At 44.0% G+C, this 20,926-nt stretch overlaps 1 protein-coding gene across 1 annotated transcript in view; it reads left to right on the plus strand.

Annotated features, from left to right (window-relative positions):
* Positions 1–20,926, plus strand: part of LOC124624402 (peroxidase-like) — a 299,356-nt gene that overhangs the window by 266,910 nt on the left and 11,520 nt on the right. Inside the window, exons 14-16 of the mRNA XM_047149105.1 lie at positions 4,931–5,040; positions 7,670–7,762; positions 20,658–20,827. Of these exons, the coding sequence (XP_047005061.1) occupies positions 4,931–5,040; positions 7,670–7,762; positions 20,658–20,827 (373 nt within the window). The remainder of the gene's footprint in view (positions 1–4,930; positions 5,041–7,669; positions 7,763–20,657; positions 20,828–20,926) is intronic.

Below are 20,926 nucleotides of genomic sequence, written 5' to 3' on the forward strand. Positions count from 1 at the left end.
TAGCACCATGAACGCGTAATGAACAATGGCGCACAACTGTGATCACAAAGGTCTGCACCATCAAGATCGAAGGCGAACTGTCCGGGAGTTACAAACCGAGCGGGACGTTCAGCTAGGTATCCACTCTTGAAAAATGCATATAGAATCATTTTGTTGTAACGGGATTGTGTGAACGGATGGAATGTGATGGCATGCAACCCAATGCGAAACAATCTGTCGCGGAGCTTATCGTGAATCTGGCTATCCTTTAAGATGTAGCTGCAGACAGTACGATGATATGTTTTATAGGCAGGGAAAAAACAGCGGCTGAATTTGCTCAGTAGTTCCAGGTGGTATGAATTGCATATGAAAGGATGAATAGTTTGCTCTAAATGAGTATAATTTTTATACACAGACCAGGAATCAAGCAAAAGCAAGCTATTTTGACCAGCTATTGGCCAAAGGCATATCATAGTTGTAGTTCTCTTACGCCCATTTTCCCATTCTTGCTTGCTGTGACGTAAATATTCCCTACTGCCCTTGCAAGGTCACGCACGCGAGAAAGAATCGTAGGGGGCAGAGTACCTCCAACTTCTTGCAGCACAATAAATAACTTTCCAGCCAATTTATCATCCAGATTAACAGTCGGCATAATTTTATATGAATGCGTTAAGGCATGGTTGATCTTGATACATCTCTCTCGGCACCTCTAATTTCCAGGATTCCATTCATATTCTTTTCCCCTTCAAATACCGATTGGTCGGAGATGAAAACCAATTTCCTTACTGAACGACAGGATACGTATGTTTATCTCTTCTACAAATTTTCGGGCTGATACCGCAGTTTGCTGTGCACCGTCAAGTTCACTCTCTGTTTGAAATGTTATCGTACGTCTTCCAATTCTGTAGCACTGTTTGAAGTTACGCAACCATCCACTGCTTCCCTTGAAATCACTACAATCTATTTCGCGCGCAATTTGATGTGCATAACGTAGTAAGTTACAATTGTGCACAGCCTGAAAATTGCATCGAGCGTCCTGGAAAGGCGCAAACACCAGTTTTGGTAACAAGTGCGTCTTGTCCTCCCTTGAATATCTGCTTTTTTTCTTATGCTCTACCGGTGATATTTCTGCGGACTTATTCGAAATCTGTTTATAATTGTTCTTTTGCTACGCAGCAGATGATCTTCCATTTACGTAATTATGTGTAGTACCCGCTTCTTCGACAACGATTGTCCTTTACTAAGTTTCATTGGAGATGGGATTTACCGCTCCCTGTCTGACAAGGATGATGGACTGCAAGGCTCGACACCTGTTTCAGTGTCACTTGTACTTGTTATCAATGATTTCCTCATACCCATTGTCCGCACAGTTGAGCGTATACGACACCACACATTCCACCAACTCCATCTTGCAGAAACACTATATTTCATCTGCCACTCATTTCTCTGTGAAATTCATTAGGTTCCTTTCTGCAGAAATATCAACTTCGGTAACTGTTGCTGCACGAATAATGCGAAGTTTCCTTTGCTTATGGTTGCCATTGCTCTGCCTTGTATCAACACCACTAGCAGTGTTGTGAATTACTCGTCGACTAAGCAGTTGAACTATGTTCCGCAGCCTCATACTGCGCTCACCATTGGATACCTCTAGTCCCGCCCCCTCTTACCATTAGCAGCCAATATTGTGATTTCATGGTAGATAACACGTGAGGCGTCGAATGCTGTAAACGTCATTGGCCTTTTGCGACCTCGCACTCAAGGGACCCCCTGTCAGCGAACTTTTTATAGAAGAATGGCTTGCAATTCGTTAACCGTTGTGCAGGAAGACGTGCAGTATCGGCAGCTTCCATTATAAATGAGTTCAAAGAGAAATTAGTCAACGAGAAATTTTAAGTTTTGAAACAGAACGTGAAAGAATTTCGAAGCGCACTCCCATATAGAAGTTGCGAATCATCCTATTCATTGTATGGATGTCCATCCTATTGTATGGCCGAGGGACTTCAGCTAATGATATGTGTGAGAAAAAGTATCACCGCAGCTGTATCTTGAGAATGTCTCTATTGTCTCACACAACTGGTTTTGGCGGCACATTACCGCCATCCTCAGGCCACGCCACTACCTAACGAATATTAAAATTCCTTGGCGTATTTATTGTGGAGTCCTTGTTACTAGTACACGTGGGCTAACTTTCCTCGGGAATCCCTCGTCGACACCGTGTTGTCTCCAAGACACATCGTTCCAGCAAATTGCACATGTGCCTGTCGAAAGAAAATGATCAATAAAAATGCACAAAAAACAGTTTCGCAAGGTGACGCAGCCTCTGAAATACAAAATGACTTAAGTATGTTTACCGCAAGATATACGCGCAAATTTTTGCAGGGAAAATTATAGGAAGTTGCTGGGATCTCTAAAAGGTCTAGGTCCTTGAATAATTTTATAGATATTCTGAAAGTGATTTCTAGACCCTTCACTAATTTCATTTTCTCTACTACCTGTTGTTTTTTGCTATGTATTATCTACTAACACTCAAACAGGCCGTACATATAATAATTTGTAGCTACAAATTTTATGTTTTCTAGTACATGTAATTACACAAAGCTATATAAATGCAGAAAAGAAATTCAAGATAGTTAAAATAAAACAAATCAAGATTAACGCGGAAAGAAAAATAAGGATTATCCTTCATCAAATTAAACCCTTTTTACGTGTTCTCTTGAACTATATGATCGGTGACTACTCCAGAAGTCCTCGAGTTTGACTAGTCGGTACCATCTATTACTGTCTAAGCCTCCATCTACCTCTGTCTCACTATACTCGATACTACCCGCCGATATTGTGTGCCGACGCTACTTGAATGCACACATTTACGTATGGATTGCTACTTCTGTTCTACAGGCAATACTTTCACTTCGACGGGTAGTCATAAAGTTTGACAAGTACCTGCAAACAAGCAAACATTAATTACGTAAATTCATTCTTGCGAGTGCTAATTAAATCTCTATGAATATACCTAGTATTTTACTTTAAGAAACGGAAACAACCAAAATAGCAATATAAACATCTTCCGACTTATGCAGTAATATAAGTCGCACGTACAATCAAAATAATTTAATGTATATATTATACTTCATTTTTATTAATTATACTATAGGTTTCCAAGTACCACGTTTCCAGTGACATTTACAGAAGTTCGTAGCTTTTAATCTCATACAATTGATTGTAGACTACAACTGAAGAGTCTATTTTCTCTTTACTACGGAAAAGAAGACAACTCAGTTCCAGATGCTATGGCTTTCCATCTTTATCACATGCATTCACTGATACTCTTCTTTTTGTTTGAATAAGGTGTTTCGGGTATAAAAATTTGTTTTCTAAACTCCTTCATCTCTTTACGTATATACGCTATGTGATCAAAATATCCGAACACCTCCAAAAACATACGTCTCTCATATTAGGTGCACTGTGCCTGCCACCTGCTGCCAGGTACTCCATATCAGCGACCTCAGTAGTCATTAGACACCGTGAGAGAGCCGAATGGGGTGCTCCGTGCAACTCACGGACTTCGAACGTGGTCAGGTGATTGGGTGTCACTTGTGTCATACGTCGGTACGAGAAATTTCCACACTTCTAAACATCCCTAAATCCACTGTTTCCGATGTAAAACGGAAACATGAAGGGACACGTACAGCACAAAAGCGCACAAGCCGACCTCGTCTGTTGACTGACAGAGACCGTCGACAGATGAAGAGAGTAGTAATGTGTAATAGGCAGACATCTATCCAGACCATCACACAGGAATTCCAAACTGCACCAGGATCCACAGCAAGTACTATGACAGTTAGGCGGGAGGTGACAAAACTTGGATTTCACGGTCGAGCGGCTGTTCATAAGCCACACATCGCACCGGTAAATGCCAAACGACGCCTCGCTTGGTGTAAGGAGCGTAAACACTGGACGACTGAACAGTGTAAAAACATTGTGTGGCGTGACGAATTACGGTACACAATGTGGCCATCCGATGTCAGGGTGTGGGTATGGCGAATGCCCGGTCAGCGTCATCTGCCAGCGTGTGTAGCGCCAACAGTAAAATTCGGAGGTGGTGGTGTTATGATGTGGTCGTGTTTTTCATAGAGGGGACTTTCACCCCTTGTTGTATTGCGTGACACTATTGCAGCACAGGCCTACACTGATGTTTTAGGCACCTTCTTGATTCCCACTGTTGAAGAGCAATTCGGGGTTGGCGATTGATCTTACAACACGATCGAGCACCTTGCTCAGAATGCATGGCCTATTTCGGAGTGGTTACACGTCAATAACATCCCCGTAATGGACTGGCCTGCTCAGAGTACTGACCTGAACCCTAAGGAACACCTTTGGGATGTTTTGGAATGTCGACTTCGTGCCAGCCTCACCGACCGAAATCAGTACCTTTCTTCAGAGCAGCACTCCGTGAAGAATGGGCTTCCTTTCCCCAAGAAATCTTCCAGCACCTGATTGAACGTACGCCTGCGAGAGTGTAATTGTCATCAAGGCTAAGGTGGGCCAACACCATACTGAATTCCAGCATTAACGATTGGTGGCGCCACAAACTTGTAAGTCATTTTCAGCCATGTGTCCGGATACTTTTGATCACATAGTGTAGGTACTGTAGGTTAACCAATGATGTCTCATTGCCTTCACAACAGCTCCATTGCGCTTAAGATACGCTTGCGTACGAATCTTCCTAAGCAACAACTGAAATGAAGCCAACTGGTCGGAATCGCTAATCCTGTTACTAGAATAATACCAAAGAAATAGTACTGCTTACACCTGAGATTTCTTTATTGATAGTAAGACTGTAGTTATTGGGAAAATTTCATTACCCTAAGTTTGCGGGATGCAAAACACATTTTATTTTAATAAGAAGCACTGTCCTAATATTGATTGCAATGTCTTCTGCCAATTCTTGCAGGTGACCAACCACCTCTTTAAGAAGCCTGGAATGAGGTTCGGTCTAGATCTGGCGTCATTCAACATGCAACGTGGTCGAGACTTCGGTCTTCCGGGATACATGGAGTTCAGGTCAGTCTGGCTATCAGCTGTTGACATCTGCATCAGTGTCCACTCCTTTGAATGAAGCACCAGCACACTCGGTTTTCTAAATGTAGAAACCGCTTTAAAATTATGACATTCCACTTTCAAACCTACAGCCGAGAGATTACTAACAATAAATATGTGAGAAGACATATAAATAACTGCTGCTGTAGTTGTGGTCTTCAGTCCGAAGACTGATTTGCTGTAGCTCTCCATGATAGTTAACCCTGTGCAAGCCTTTTCCTCTCTGCTTAACTATTACAGTCTACCTACTTTTGAACGGGCTTACTGTATTCAAACCTTCGTCTCCCTCTACAATTTTTAGCCTCCTTCCTTCGTTCCATTACCAAATTGACGATTCCTTGATGCCTTCACTTCTGCACAAGCTCCAGACTCTAGATAAAAACGCCGCGCGGGATAGCCGCGCGGTATGGGGCGTCCTGTCACAGTTCGCGCACCTCCTCCCGTCGGAGATTCCAGTCCCCCCTCGGGCATGGGTGTGTGTGTTGTCCGTAGCGTAAGTTAGTTTAAATTAGATTAAGTAGTGTGTAAGCTTAGGGACCGATGACTTCAGCAGTTTGGTCCCATAAGATCTTACCACAAATTTCCAAATTTTTCCTAGATAAAAACTTCCTAATAATTAATTTATATTAGCTGTTAACAAATTCCTCCTTTACAGAAATGGTTTTTTTGGCTATAGCGACTTCAATTTTATTTCCTCTCTGCTTCGACCATCATCAGTTACTTTGCTGCCCAAATAGTAAAACTCGTCTGCCACTTTTAGTGCTCATTTCTCAATTCAATTCCCTCAGCATCGCCAGAAAGATTCTTAAATTCAGAAATAATATTTTACCCACTTTTAACATGCCCAGAAAACAAATAAGTTAGTCATCAATACGTTTATCACGAGAGAATATCGTACCTTCACATTATTAAAATAAGTTGCAAATGACATCAAAGTATTAATTACCATCAGTTTTTCATCCTTTGCTGAAAGAAGATTTTTTCTACATTTTTTCATATCCAGCTTTACTCATACAAATATATTCTACCTGTTTCCTGAGACTCCCCCACGTCCTATCTCTTCCCCAGTACATTTATTCATCTTTCTGTTCCTTCTGTTTATTCCTGCTGAACCTCTTTCCATTAACTATTGGGCATCCCTTAGTTTTTATTGCTTATTTGTTTAGTTCCACGTCTCAGTACCATAGGTGTCTCACTACCATAGGTTATAACTAGCAGCACATAGTAATTATTGTCTTTCCGTCTCAATACACTGCACATTCACTTCTGAGTATGGCAGTCTATTCCACAAATGTACAACCCAGTTTTATTTCCCTGATTAAATGTTTTTGGTACAGCAACTCGTACTTCCGTTTGCGCTAGCTAAAAAAAAAAAAAAAAAAAAAAAAAAAAAAAAAAAAAAAAAAAAAAAAAATTTCAACTGATTCAATAACTTCACTGTTAAAGTTCATTTTCTTCGTTTCAAATCACTGACTTATTCGATTCCGGTCATACCGACGTTAATTTGCAAACCTACTCTTTATTTCCTCTACTGGGATAATCCGTTACTTGCCGAAATTATTATGCACTCCAAGCAAACGATCTAATATCGTAGTTGTTGTTGTTGTGATCTTCAGTCCAGAGACTGGTTTGATGCAGCTCTCCATGCTACTCTATCCTGTGCAAGGTTCTTCATCTCGCAGTACCTACTGCAACCTACACCCTTCTGAATCTGTTTAGTGTATTCATCTCTTGGTCTCCCTCTACTATTTTTACCCTCCACGCTGCCCTCCAATACTAAATTGGTGATCCCTTGATGCCTCAGAATATGCCCTGCCAACCGAGCCCTTCTTCTACTCAAGTTGTGCCACAAATTTCTCTTCTCTCCAATTCTATTCAATACCTGCTCATCAGTTACGTGATCTACCCATCTAATCTTCAGCATTCTTCTGTAGCACCACATTTCGAAAGTTTCTATTCTCTTCTTGTCTAAACTATTTATCGTCCGTTCTAATATAGTATTATCTGTAAATGAAAAATGGTGTTGATTCGTTTGGTGGACATGTGTTTTTTCTTCAACCTCTTTCGATGATTAAAAAACTTCTTCACATGGAGCAGAAAATAGTGAACTGTGGTCACCGAGTACAGCTTTTTAGTTTCTGAATTTTCCCTCAGTTTTAATGTAATCAAATTGATGCAGTAGATCAGGGGATATGATAAATTGAATATCTTCAATCTGAAACGCCCGGCACACGATGCTATTGTCTCATTGGTCCATCCCATTGGTTGCTTTTTAAGCAGTTATTGTTAGTAACGTTAAGTATATTAGAGTACATTATGTGCTGTCCAAAAATACTTATCATCTTCCAATGTGACCCAGGTAAGATAAAAGGTTGCGCACCCCGCTGTAGCAACAGTGTTGATATCGCTTCAGAAAGTGATGAATATTGGTTCAAGTTGTCGTCCCTAAGTGCTCTCAACATAGATTTTGTTGGAATAGTCTCAAAAGTTGTCTGGCAGTCAGTAAATACAATTCAAAACATTGAAATTATATGATAGCTGTTTCCTGAAACTTCCGTGTATGGACGTACTAACTTTTTGGTTATGTTTGCAGGAAGTTTTGCGGATTGCCTGGTGCTGAGACATTCGAGGAGCTTTTCGGCAGCATGTCCAACGAAACCATAAGGAAATACGCCGCCATCTACCAGTAAGTCCACTTTCTCCACCTTACACGTCTGATGAGTAAACCGTAGATTTATCTCTGTACAGGATTTCATATGGAAAAATAATGCTGAAAAATTGGTCAGTATAAGAAGAGGGAAAAAAATGTTCAGTAATGTGGCTTTGACGTTCTGAATAGCATTCCGTTTGGCAGTTATATCGTACGTAGGGCTGAGTACATATGCTAAACAGGGTGAAACGAAACGATACCGACAAATTTCGAACAGCTGTGGAGGGTGTGTTAAAGAAAAAACTGAAAACAGCTGTTTTTTCCGGAAACGCCATACAGCGACGCTACATGTAGATGACTGTAGTTATCCCTATGCACCCCGAACACTTTCATGTAAATGCAAGTGGAAAACGGCCAACGGCTGTCACTAGATCACTCCTTCGACTGCAAGCGGGACTTGGTACGCTCTGAAGTGATGCTATGACAGGCGCGGAGGGTTGGACGCTGTCTAGTCCTGAAGCTATTGCAAATCGTATAAATGTGAGATGAATGCTTTGAGGAGCGTTCACTGAATAATGCGACTTAATTTTTTTTCTCGGCCAATTTCGGTTTAAAAAATGGGGAGTTTGTTGTGGGACATCACGGAATATTCCCACTTCAGTCCCTGAAATTTCGTGAAGTTTCGATCGGTGGTCGCGCTATACGCAGCCTTCAAAATGGCGACTGTAACAGAGGTGCGTTCCAAGCGGAGGGCTGTCATTGAGTTTCTTCAGTCGGCAAACCACAGCATCACAGACATTCCGAGGCTCTTGCACAATGTCTGTGGAGACCTGGCAGAGGAGGAGAGCGCGGTTAGTCGTTAGGCGAGGCATCTGCCATCATTGCAACAGTTCTTCCTCATCCACTCTACTGCCAGGATCTCGCACATTGTATTGACGTCGTGAGTCTGGGTACTATCTGCAATGTATGCGAACTGTCGAAAACTTCACAATTCAAGATCACTAAAAAGCATTTTATTGACGACCAGTTTTTGCAGAGCTATGCTGTCTGTCATCATCGGATCTTATTCTTTTTGCATATGCACTGTGAAGTGATTTGGAACACTGATGGATAATATGCCGTAAAAATTCAGAAGCATAGGATCCTATGGTGATAGCATGGTTCTCTCGAAACCGCTCATCCAATAAAATGATGTTTTGGCGAGCTTGGCTTGTGAAGTTTTCTTCAGTTGCCTTCCATCTGTTTGACCCGCACTCCGCGGGAAGCACTACGTTGATGATGGGAAGGTTATCGGTGCAGCAAGACGTTATGTCTGACGTCGACCAATAGAAACGATGCAGACATACAGCCGTTCCCAGTAAGGTGGCGTAAAACTGTCACGTTGAATGGATATTATGCTGAAAAACAGGATGATGTAGGCAAAAGAGTGGGGAATAATATGGTGTATTGTAATCCTGACAAAAACCAACCTCACTTCAGAAAAAAATGTTCCATTACTGATTAAACCCCCCACGTATATTATGTGATGTAATTAAACTTATTCTGTGTAAACTCTCTGAACTTTAATCATGAAAGTAATCCAGTGCATGTTAGGTTCTGGTCTGGAATACGATGAAAGTTATCAAAATGCAGTGAGTATATCCCTTGTAAAACAATGAAGTGTAATAGGAGAGTAATCAAACCTAAGAGATTATTTACTAAAAATCCTGACCTGTACCAAGAAAGTGATATATGAACATACACTGCTTGAGAAAAACAAATCACCCAGAAGGCACAGACGGGTGCCAGTGCAATTTTGTATATGTGCACGCCCTCGGCGGATATGCGCTTGATTACAGATGTATTTCTTTGAGAGTGGTTGAACGGCCACCAGAGTGCATTAGAGTAGGTCGTGTTTAGTGTCGTTATCAGGTCTAGTCGGGTACAACCACAAACAGTATCAGATGTTGAATGATCGATGAGAAGGACACGAGAGTAGTCGCGGATAACAGCGTCATCAACAGCTGACAGAATTTGAAAGGTGTTTCATTGTGAGCCTCCATTTGGCGGGCTCCACACAAGAGCTGATCGCCGCATTGTGCACCAAGCACATCATAACCCGTTTACATCTGTGCCTGCCATACTAGAGCATGTAACGGACTGCTTATAGCATATTGGTTGCGGGCTAGAAGCAGCTGGAAATGGGAAATGCCGTTCCATGCGTACGCTGCCGAGAACGCCTCAGCACAAATGGCTGCGTTTGTAATGGTGGCGTGACTGTGAAGCGTGGGTTGCCGATGAGAGGCGTCACACCGCGTTTAGCGACGAACCGCGGTTCTACACTACCGCGGATGAACATCATGGGCGTGTAGAGAGGCGACTTGGTGAGAGGTCCTGGTCTTGCAATGTTTCTGAGAGGCTCATGGAGTTGGCAGACATCAAGTACAATTTCAGGTCACCATCGCTAGTGAGTGAAGGAATTCTGATAGCACAGTGGTAGGTCACGAACATCATGCATCCTCATGGGTTGCTTCTCATATCTCAGTATCATGGTACCAATTTTTCAGAAGGGCAATGTTCGTCCACATATGACACGTTTGTCTTTGAACTGTGGGCATGATGGTGAGTTACTTCTGTGACCAGCAAGATCCCCAGGTATGTTCCTAACAGGACACGAATGCTTCATCCCAGTGCCAGTATCCAGGATATCAAAAACCAATTACAACAGTTGTAGGCCATCTTGCCTCAGAACAGGATATACCCTTCCAAACCGAATGAGTGCGTGCTTCTAGGCCAAGGGGGACGCAATACGATACCTTTAAGTGGGCTCATACTTCCAAGTTATTTGTAAATTTGACTCGAATTTTCAATCACTGAAATAATATAACGTATCCTCTCAGACCGTAAAATTTCCTCCTCTCCTGGGTGCTTCACTGTTTTGTTATCCGTCGTATAATGTGTTGAGCTGTATCAAAATTTTAGTGACCGTCAATTACAGCATGAAACGACGACTTACGTGCTTTCCCTGCGATAATATGCACAATGTAATTTCTCTGTGTATCTGCCCTGCACATCGTTGACTCGTATAGTGGTAAACTTACCTTGCCGGCTAAAAAAACTACATTTATGAGCCTATTTATGTACGAAGATCGTAAGTCAACATGTGCCAAAGGACTTGAATATGGCCTTGGAAGCTATAGGAAGGAATGGACCTTAGTTTCCCTTGATACTTAGCATGAGGATTAGGAACAACTGAGGAAGACATGTATCCACAAAACATCTAGAGGGTACACAAAAGAAGTTGATCTGTACCTGCACAGTTGGCGTAGTAGGGGAGGAGACAATGTTAGTGGCTGGCGTTCATCTGCGAGCGGCCACTGTGTTGTGAGGAAAGTGCAGTGCAGAAGCCGAAACCTATTCACGAGCAAAACTGCTATGCTGCAGCTAACATGTCTGCAATCTATCGTATCATGAGGTTAAAAGAATATAACCAATATTTCGACACTTATGTAGCGTATGACTAGAGTACAGAATAAGAAAATCAGTGCATGCAACAGAGATAGTTGGTTGTAATGCACGAAGTGCACAGCTGAACAGGAGACAGCAAACTAAGACTGCCGCCCCTTTAGAACAAAAACGTTGAGAACGAGAATGTGTTTCCGCGCATGAGCGAAGTCATTTTGTATGAGATCTACTAGCTGCGCAATACAGCCCCATGTGCTAATCAGGCAGTAGCTTGAATAAATACTCAGTGGCTGCAAGGTCTTTTTGTAAAAAAAAACGCAATATTTGCACTCTCTAGATAGACTGAAGGCCTTTCGCAGTATGCATAATAATAACGAAAGTTTTCATTATCAAGCCGAAAGCGTAAAGCACGATCAACACTTAACGAACTGGACAGGTTATTCTTCCATTACAGCAACGAGTAGAGTGCATATTCCCACACAAAGCACTTACCTGATTTTCCGATAACGGAAGTTGACGTTACTTTCCCAGCTTGCAGATGAAATGAAGTGGGCAGTGTGTCTAATCTCAGGTCCCAGAAAAGCTATAAATTAATGTAAACTATTAAGAGTATTGGTAGGTTGCCAACGCATTAACATCTTTCACTGTTCATGCTATTGTGTGGAATTGCGCTTGCAGTCCATCAGCGTACAGACGCTCACTTCCTGCCTGAGGGGTTGCCTGGGGCAGATACTGAACCCCATAGCGTCGACGGTCTGAATCATAGTTGAAATTTCTTCCTCAAGGCGCTCTCTACACTCCTAGAAGTTTTTAGGTTGAAAGAAGTTACCATACATGGATTCCTAGCCTCAGTTTTTCCAACTATAAATCCTGCATTCCCAAAAGGTTTGCAGAAATCGCCTTATTGCATCCTTTACACCCAGTATGGCTGATAAACGAAAATTAGTACTTAGCCATCCGGCGACGGGCTGGTCCACTTATTTTAATGACGAGTAAGTAAAATTGTATGATTGCTGAGAGACCACAAAGGTTATGTTGAGCTGCTCAATTTGAAATGCTTTCTTTACTGGCGCATAGAGGTACTGTTACTTAGTGAAGTGTGAATTTTGTATCTTGTCCAACGTAGGTGACTGGAGTGAGAACATCAGAATCCAGTGTCATTTTGTTAGTGGTGATGAAGATGGTAATGATGACTGCACTGTGTACACAGATGTTCTTTAACATATAAACTGATAAAAAAAGTGAAGCAGCCAGAAGAGAAGAAAGAAACGAAGAGGAACTTCACTGGTTGAGAGAGTATTCAGTGTTATTTCTGTGATTACAAATTCGAGTTAAATTTGCAAAGAATTTGGCAATATGAGCCCACTTATCACAATGACATAGCACCCCGTCTGATCTGGATGCATGCCCTGATTTAGGTGGGATGGATGTCATAAACCTCCTGAGAAAAACTGGCCCACAACTGTTGTAACTGGTTCTTGATATCTCGAATGTTGGAACTGGCAAAGAGTTGACGTCTTAGCTGGTCCCACACATTTTCTATCGGGGACAGATTGGGAGTCATAGTGGCCACAGAAGTACTTCAGCATCATGTGAATGGATCAAAACAATAGATGCCCCATGTGTGGACGAAGGCCGGCCGGGGTGGCCGAGCGGTTCTAGGCGCTACAGTCTGGAACCGCGCGACCGCTACGGTCGCAGGTTCGAATCCTGCCTCGGGCATGTATGTGTGTGATGTCCTTAGTTGGGTTTAAGTAGTTCTAAGTTCTAGGGGACTGATGGCCTCAGAAGTTAAGTCCCATAGTGCTCAGAGCCATTTGTGGACGAAGCATTATCCTGTCTAAAACTGGCTACACGATACTGCCACTTAAAAGATAACCCATGAGAACGCAAGACATCCATGACATACCGCTGCACCGTCCCTGTTTCTTCAATGATCCAACCCGATGACTCCCCACACGATGACGTCAAGAGGAACACTGCTGTACCTCTCCAAAACATTGGATGAATGGGACCTTTCTCCAGGTCACCGGAATACCCGCCGAAGATGGTGGCCCGGGTTAGTGCAGAACTGCAATTCCACGCCATTCACTAGCAGTCCATGCTTGCCAATCATAGCACCACTTTAAACGCACCCATTTCTGTTGTGTTGTTAACTGTAACCTTCGTCATGGGACAGTAATTCCCTAGTCCAGTTCTTGCTTATTTATACTGACGGAAAAAGTCTCAGCACCAAAAAAATAATTAATGTAGAGTAATGAAATTTCAGGAATACATTTGTCTAGGTAGCATATTTAAGTGATTAACATTGCAATATGGCATGTTAATGTAAGCGCGAGATAAGCCATTGCAAACGTGAAATGTTGGTACATTTATAACCGGTGCAACCGCCAGAATGCTGAATGCAAGCATGCAAACGTACATACATTGTGTGATACAGGTGCCGTATGTCAGTTTGTGGGATGGGGTTCCATACATTTTACGCTTGGTGGGTCTATATAGGGACGATAATGCTGTTTGTGGATGACGCTGGAGTTGTCGTCCGATCCGATGATGTCCCTTATGTGCTCGACTGGAAACAGATCTGGTAATCGAGTAGGACAACACAACATGTCGACACTCTGTGGAGCATGTTGGGTTACAACGGTATATGGGCGAGCGTTATCCTTTTAGGAAACACCCCCAGGATTACTGTTCATGAATGGCAGCGCAACATGCCGAATCACCGGACTGACGCATAAATTTGCAGTCAGAGTGCGTGGTATAATTACGGGAGTGCTCCTGCTGGCATATGAAATAGCGCCCCAGACCATAACTCCATATGTAGGTCCAGTGTGCCTAGCGAGCAGACAGATTGGTTGCAGGCGCCCAACTGGCCTCCCCCTAAGCAATACAAGGCCGCCACTGCCACCGAGGCAGAACCAGCTTTCAACAGAAACACCTCCACCCTTCCCTCCAATGAACTCTCGCTTGATACTACGAGGTCACAAATGGCGGTGGTTAGGGGTCGGTGGAACGCACACTACAAGAGTCTGGCTTGGAGCTGTCCTTAAGATATCTGACTTGTAGCAGTTCGTTGTGTCACTGTGGTGTCAACTGCTGCTCAGATTGCTGCATGGGCAGCAATACGGTGCGCCAGAGCCATACGCCGAACCGATGGTCTTTCTTCTCGGTAATGCCACGTGGCCGCCCAGAGCCGGCCATTTTGCGACCGTACATTCTCGTGACCACTGGTACCAGGAATCATGTACACTGGCTACCTTCCTGCCAAATCTTTCTGCAATATCGCAGAAAGAAAACCACCTGCTATTAGCACTACACTAGTGGCCATTAAAATTGCTACACCACGAAGATGACGTGCTACAGACGCGAAATTTAAGCGACAGGAAGCAGATGCCGTGATATGCAAATGATTAGCTCTTCAGAGCATTTACACAAGGCTGGCGCCGGTGGCGACACTACAACGTGCTGACATGAGGATAGTTTCCAACCGATTTCTCATACACAAACAGCAGCTGACCGGCGTTGCCTGGTGAAACGTTGTTGTGATGCCTCGTGTAAGGAGGAGAAATGCGTACCATCACGTGTCCGACTTTGATAAAGGTCGGATTGTAGCCTATCGCGATTGCGGTTTATCGTATCGCGACATTGCTGCTCCCGTTGGTCGAGATCCAATGACTGTTAGCAGAATATGGAATCGGTGGGTTCAGGAGGGTAATACGGAACGCCGTGCTGCATCCCAACGGCCTCGTATCACTAGCAGTCGAGATGACAGACATCTTATCCGCATAGCTGTAACGGATCGTGCAGCCACGTTTCGATCCCTGAGTCAACAGATGGAGACGTTTGCAAGACAACAACCATCTGCACGAACAGTTCGTCGACGTTTGCAGCAGCATGGACTATCAGCTCGCAGACCATGGCTGCAGTTACCCTTGATGCAGCACCGCAGACAGGAGCGCCTGCGATGGTGTACTCAACGACGAAACTGGGTGCACGAATGGCAAAACGTCATTTTTTCGGATGAATCCAGGTTCCGTTTACAGCATCATGATGGTCGCATCCGTGTTTGCGACATCGCGGTGAACGCACATTGGAAGCGTGTATTCGTCATCGCCATACTGGCGTGTCACCTGGCTTGATGGTATGGAGTGCCATTGGTTACACGTCTGGGTCACCTCTTGTTCGCATTGACGGCGCTATGAACAGTGGACGTTACATTTCAGCTGTGTTACGACCCGTGGTTCTACCCTTCATTCGATCCCTGCGAAACCTTACATTTCAGCAGGATAATGCACGACCGCATGTTGTAGGTCTTGTACGGGCCTTTCTGGATACAGAAAATGTTCGACTGCTGCCCTGGCCAGCACATTCTGCAGATCCTTTACCAATTGAAAACGTCTAGTCAATGGCGGCCGAGCAACTGGCTCGTCACAATACGCCAGTCACTACTCCTGATGAACTGTGGTATCGTGTTGAAGCCGGATGGGCAGCTGTACCTGTACAGGCCATCCAAGCTCTGTTTGTCTCAGTGCCCTGGCGTGTCAAGGCCGTTATTACGGCCAGAGGTGGTTGTTCTGGGTACTGATTTCTCAGGATCTATGCACCCAAATTGCGTGAAAATGTAATCATATGTCAGTTCTAGTATAATATATTTGTCCAATGAATACCCGTTTATCATCTGCATTTCTTCTTGGTGTAGCAATTTTAATGGCCAGTAGTGTATTACACAATCTCTTTCAAATTCAACGAGGTCTTCTTAATCGCGTGTTTGTTACCTTGAACGCATTCTTGACTAACTTCTATTCACCGTGTCCAATCTCAAAGGTAACTAACACTCGTGACTGTTACAGTGTGTATTTAAAGCAAACCTTTCCTGCGCTATTCTCATGCGACTGGTGCGAAATATGAACATAAATCATCTTTCAGATGTAGAAACACTCCTACCAACTTTTCGTTTATGTCCAAAAACTCCTTCTTGGTGTTTCGATCTTTTTTTCTGTCAGTGTATTTATTTAATCGTTCGGCATTTACAAAGGCAATCGTCATATAAAACATTAACTATAATACTCGTATTCTTACAGTTCTATACTGAATTACAATATTCATTGCATATGTTATTATTTCATTATATACCAAGCCATAGTTCTTTCCAAGCTGTCTTCGAGTCGAAGTGTTACAGTTCTTTGCCGATTTTCCGTAAAGGCGACCTGTACTTACGTCTGCTTGAAGTTCTCAAGGCGCTCGCTGCACAACCTGATGTCGTTCCAGTCAGTTTCGAGAGGATAGCATCTCCTAAATGAGAGTTACACGTTAGAGAGCGATCTAATTTCACTCCTAAGTATTTAGGATTATTCTCATGCCTGATGCGTTGGCCATTCGCAGAGAACTGTAGTTGTCTACAGTTTTCTGTAAGTATCTCTATTGTTAAGGCCCATTATGGTGCTGATCGTTTTGTTAGGGTTTGGATGCAGATGCAACTTGGAGCGGTAGGTGTCCAGTACTTACAGATCTGCAGTCAATATTTTGTGGAGCTCGTTAAAACTTTTACTTCCATATGTGATGGCCAGATCGTCCACGTACGCAAACTTATGTGATTTGGTGTCTGGCATTGCAGCAATACGTAGATTGAAAAGAACGGGTGCTAGGGCCGAGCCCTGTGGCAGGCCGTTGTTCAGAACCATGCTCTTGCTGTTCATGCCATGAAACAAAATCTTGATTTTCCTATCTGTTAATACGTTTCTAGGTAAAGTCTAAATTTGCTTGCATTTGATTGTTTTAGTTCGCTAAAACAGTAGCCGCTCAATCCACACTATACTGTAAGCTGACGTGAGATCTCTGAGAACCAGGTTGGTTATTTTGAAAGCGTTTCTCAGCATAGTTTACAAGTGACAGCACTTGATCGCTGCAATTTCTACCTGCTCAAACACATGCTTGGTACGTCGTAAGGTTGGCTTCCGTGTAGGGAGTTAGTTTAGTAAGTAACATTGTCTCGTATAGTTTTTAAAAGGTACAGTACATAACTGGGATATCGGTCCGAAATTCTTTGCTTTATTTCCATTCCTTCCGCGTTTCAGTAACGCTATTGCTTTTCCTTCCTCACAGACCTTAGTGAGTGCGCCTCTTCTGATACATTCCGTGTACAGTTGGCTCAACCACCTTCTATCTAAAATGGTCTGGTCCTTTAAGAATTCTGGTAGCATCTCATTAGGTCCGGCCGCTTTTCTTCTTTTCGTAGCTTCAAAGCCTGGGTAATCTTTTCTGTTTCCACCTCTTTCATAATGTCAAGGGTTTGTTAATGATTAATAAGAAGCACCACAGCTATGTTGTTACACATTTACTGTGTTACGACTGATTGCATTTATTTGAACATCTTCAGGTTGCTGAGTTGTGCTGAAGTCAACAGACAAATTGTCTGGTTGTCGTGTGTAATAACCAACATAAATGATGGTTGTCGTGTGCCACTACATAAGACAGGCAGACCATTTATGTCTTGGCGTCCGCCTCGATAGTTGAATGGTTGCCGGCACGGTAGTTCAGCGTGTTCTGTCAGACGGTTAACCGTCTCCTGTAATAAAAAACAGAGTTAATGGAACAATGATGAACTTCAACAAGCGTCATAGGACGTCCGACCCGAACAAACGGAACGAAAAAAAGTGGTCAGCGCGACTGAATGCTGTGCAAAGGGGACCGGGTTCGATTCCCGGCTGGATTGGAGATTTTCTCCGCTCAGGGACTGGGTGTTGTGTTGTATTCTTCATCATCGTATCATCCCCATCGACGCGCAAGCCGCCGAAATGGCGTCAACTCAAAAGACTTGCACCAGGCGACAGGTCTACCCGACGGAAGGCCCTAGCCACACGACATTTCATTTCATTTTTATGTCTTGACTTCAGCACAAAGCTGGAACCTGAAGATGTGCAAATAAACGAAATCGGTTGTGACACAATAAATGTGTAAAAACACAGCTGAGGTGTTTTGACTAGTAATAAGCATTAATGTCAGCTGTGAGCTCAACATGATCAAAGAAAATTTATAGTTTCCATTACCTTCTTCCGTCTCCTTCTGCTTTCCTCATTCGTAGTACCGACTAGTTGTTTCGCGGTCTCGTCACGCATGCTTTTCTTAAATTGCTCCATTAGTGTTTCGCACTCTTTCATTCAGCAGGGATTGTATTCCTTCCTAACGGCACTGAGGTTTCGGCGGTATTCGATTCATTGTCTTCTCGATATAGGATTGATATTTATTCTAGTCAGCCTTCGTCAGGTTCCAGCGTGGGATTGGGAAGCTTTTTATAACTGGGATTGATAGTCCGATCTGTAATTACCGGTAAGTGCTGGCTCTGTGGGAACGCCTCGAGGACCCTTCTTACAGCCTGCACGGGTGTGCTTGTTGCTGCACGCGTGACAAAGGTCAGATCAGATACCGACGTTGTGCCCCAAGTCTTGGATTTGAAGGTCGCTGTGTCTTTGGGGTCGAGCAGGAGGTGTAGATCCTTGTTGTCTGCCCAGTCGTTTGATCCAAAGCCTTCAGCTGTGGATCTCAGATAGCCCAATCTGGTGTGTTGAGAGATAAACTCACCTGCGTACACTGCCTTGGGTAAAACATGTACAGGCCATTTCTGTGACAAAGGCTCTCTCAGTTTTGCACCTATCGCATGTTCTGCTGTCATCACTTTTGGGCCTAATCCCCTAGAAGTTCAGTCTTCTCTCGGGTGGCCATATCGTGCTTGTTATGACCAATGAAGCCCACATTGGTGAATCCAGATATTTTGAGTCGATTGACAGTTCCATCCGACTAGTAAGAGTATGACACTGGTTAAAATTTTTTCAAGGATTTCTCCCTTCATCCTCGTATAGCCCTCTCTGTCGAAATGACATTCAGTCTCTTCATATTAACATTGCTTGTCTGCTCCGTTTGCCTTCTATGGAACGGCATATGCTGGTGCGATCAGTCGCCGTAGTTGTGTAGACTTCTCGCCGGTGTGCAGTGTTAACAGCGTTGCTCAGGGTGCACCATCAGGAGGCTGCTGCTACTGTTCCGACCAATGCTTACGGCTCTGAATCTTGTTGGTAACATATCAAATGAGCTTTCTGCTGATTTTCGTCCCATTGGAAAATTGTTGTTTAATACTATTCACTCCTTTGTCGGCTGATTTCATGAGAATGATTTTTTTTTCATCTGTCGCGAAACTGAGATGAATCATATATGTTTCACCTCGTAACGGGGTTCGAGCCCGGTGATCTAGTGCTGAAGTGTGTGCCTGGAAAGGTCGCGGGATTCAATCCCGGCTGGACCGCGGAATATTTCATTCTTCCATTTACCTAGCCTTTATTTGTCAATTATATGAAAATTCACGCGGAACAACAGTTGGCTCGGATTGCAGGGTAAACTGTGGGTCCCCTTTCCCGCCGGGATTACTGTGATAGATTACGGACACACAAGCTGCCAAAGTGGCATCCAACTACAAAATACTCAGTTGGATAATTTACTCAAGAGGAAGAGCTTCACACATTGAGCAAGTCAATAACGCGTTGATACACTTCTCGCCCTTACGCAAGCATTCGTCTTGACATTGACTGATAGAGTAGTTTGATGTCCTCCTCAGGGATATCGTCCCAAATTCTGTTCGACTGGCACTTTAGATCGGATGAACGACCCTGCTCATAATGCTTGAAACGTTCTCAGCTGGGAGGATATTCGGCGACCTTGCTGGCTAAGGTAGACAATTAATAGTAATGGGCGGGCATTATCTTGCTGAAATGTAAGCCCGAGATAGCTCGCCATAAAGGGCAACAAAATTGGGCCTAGAATATCATCGACGTACCGCTGTGCCGTAATAGTGCCGCGGGTGAGAACCAGATGTGTCCTGCTATGAAAAACATGTCACCCCAGACCACCGCTCCTGGTTGTCGGGCCGACGAATGGTGAGCGGCGGTCAGGTTGGTAACCCACCGCTGTCTGGGTCGTCTCCAGACACATCTCCGCTGGTCGTCGGGTCTCATTTCGAAGCGAGGCTCATCACTGAAGACAAATCTGCTCAATTCAATGAGATTCCGGGCCGAAAATGTGTCTGGAGAAGCATTTTAACAGAAAGGGCATCTACAGTGGTGACGCAACGTCTGTACCTAGCGCCGGTCGGAGTGACCGAAAGGTTCTAGCCGCTACAGTCTGGAACCGCGCGACCGCTACGGTCGCAGGTTCAAATCCTGCCTCGGACATGGATGTGTGTGATGTCCTTAGGTTAGTTAGGTTTAAGTAGTTCTAAGTTCTAGGGGACTGATGACCTCAACAGTTAAGTCCCATAGTGCTCAGAACCATCTGTACCTACACCGATGTTCTGCGGACTTTTCTTATACTTTTGACCTCGCATTGAAATTGCACTCACCCTTTCCGACAGCAGTGGAGGATTACACGCTTTTCAGTCCTTTTACCTTGCACCGATAATATGCTGCCGTGTCTGAGAGTGGTACTTTTGCGCCTGCAGACACCCGAGCGACGTGGATCTGTGGTCGGGCGGCCTGTCGGAGCAGCCACTGCCAGGCAGCATGGTGGGCCCCACGTTCGCCTGCATCATCGCCACGCAGTTCAGCTACTCCCGCCGAGGGGACCGCTTCTGGTACGAGCTGCCCAACCAGCCCTCCTCCTTCACGCCAGGTAAGCCTGCTCTGGTTTGTGCTAACGTGTCTGGTTCTTCCAGATCCACTCAGCCCGCTATCTTTGTCCAACTGAAGAGTTTATTTTGTAGTTAATTCG

The sequence above is a fragment of the Schistocerca americana genome, chromosome 1 (genome assembly GCF_021461395.2).
Source record: "Schistocerca americana isolate TAMUIC-IGC-003095 chromosome 1, iqSchAmer2.1, whole genome shotgun sequence".
Lineage (NCBI taxonomy): Eukaryota > Metazoa > Arthropoda > Insecta > Orthoptera > Acrididae > Schistocerca > Schistocerca americana.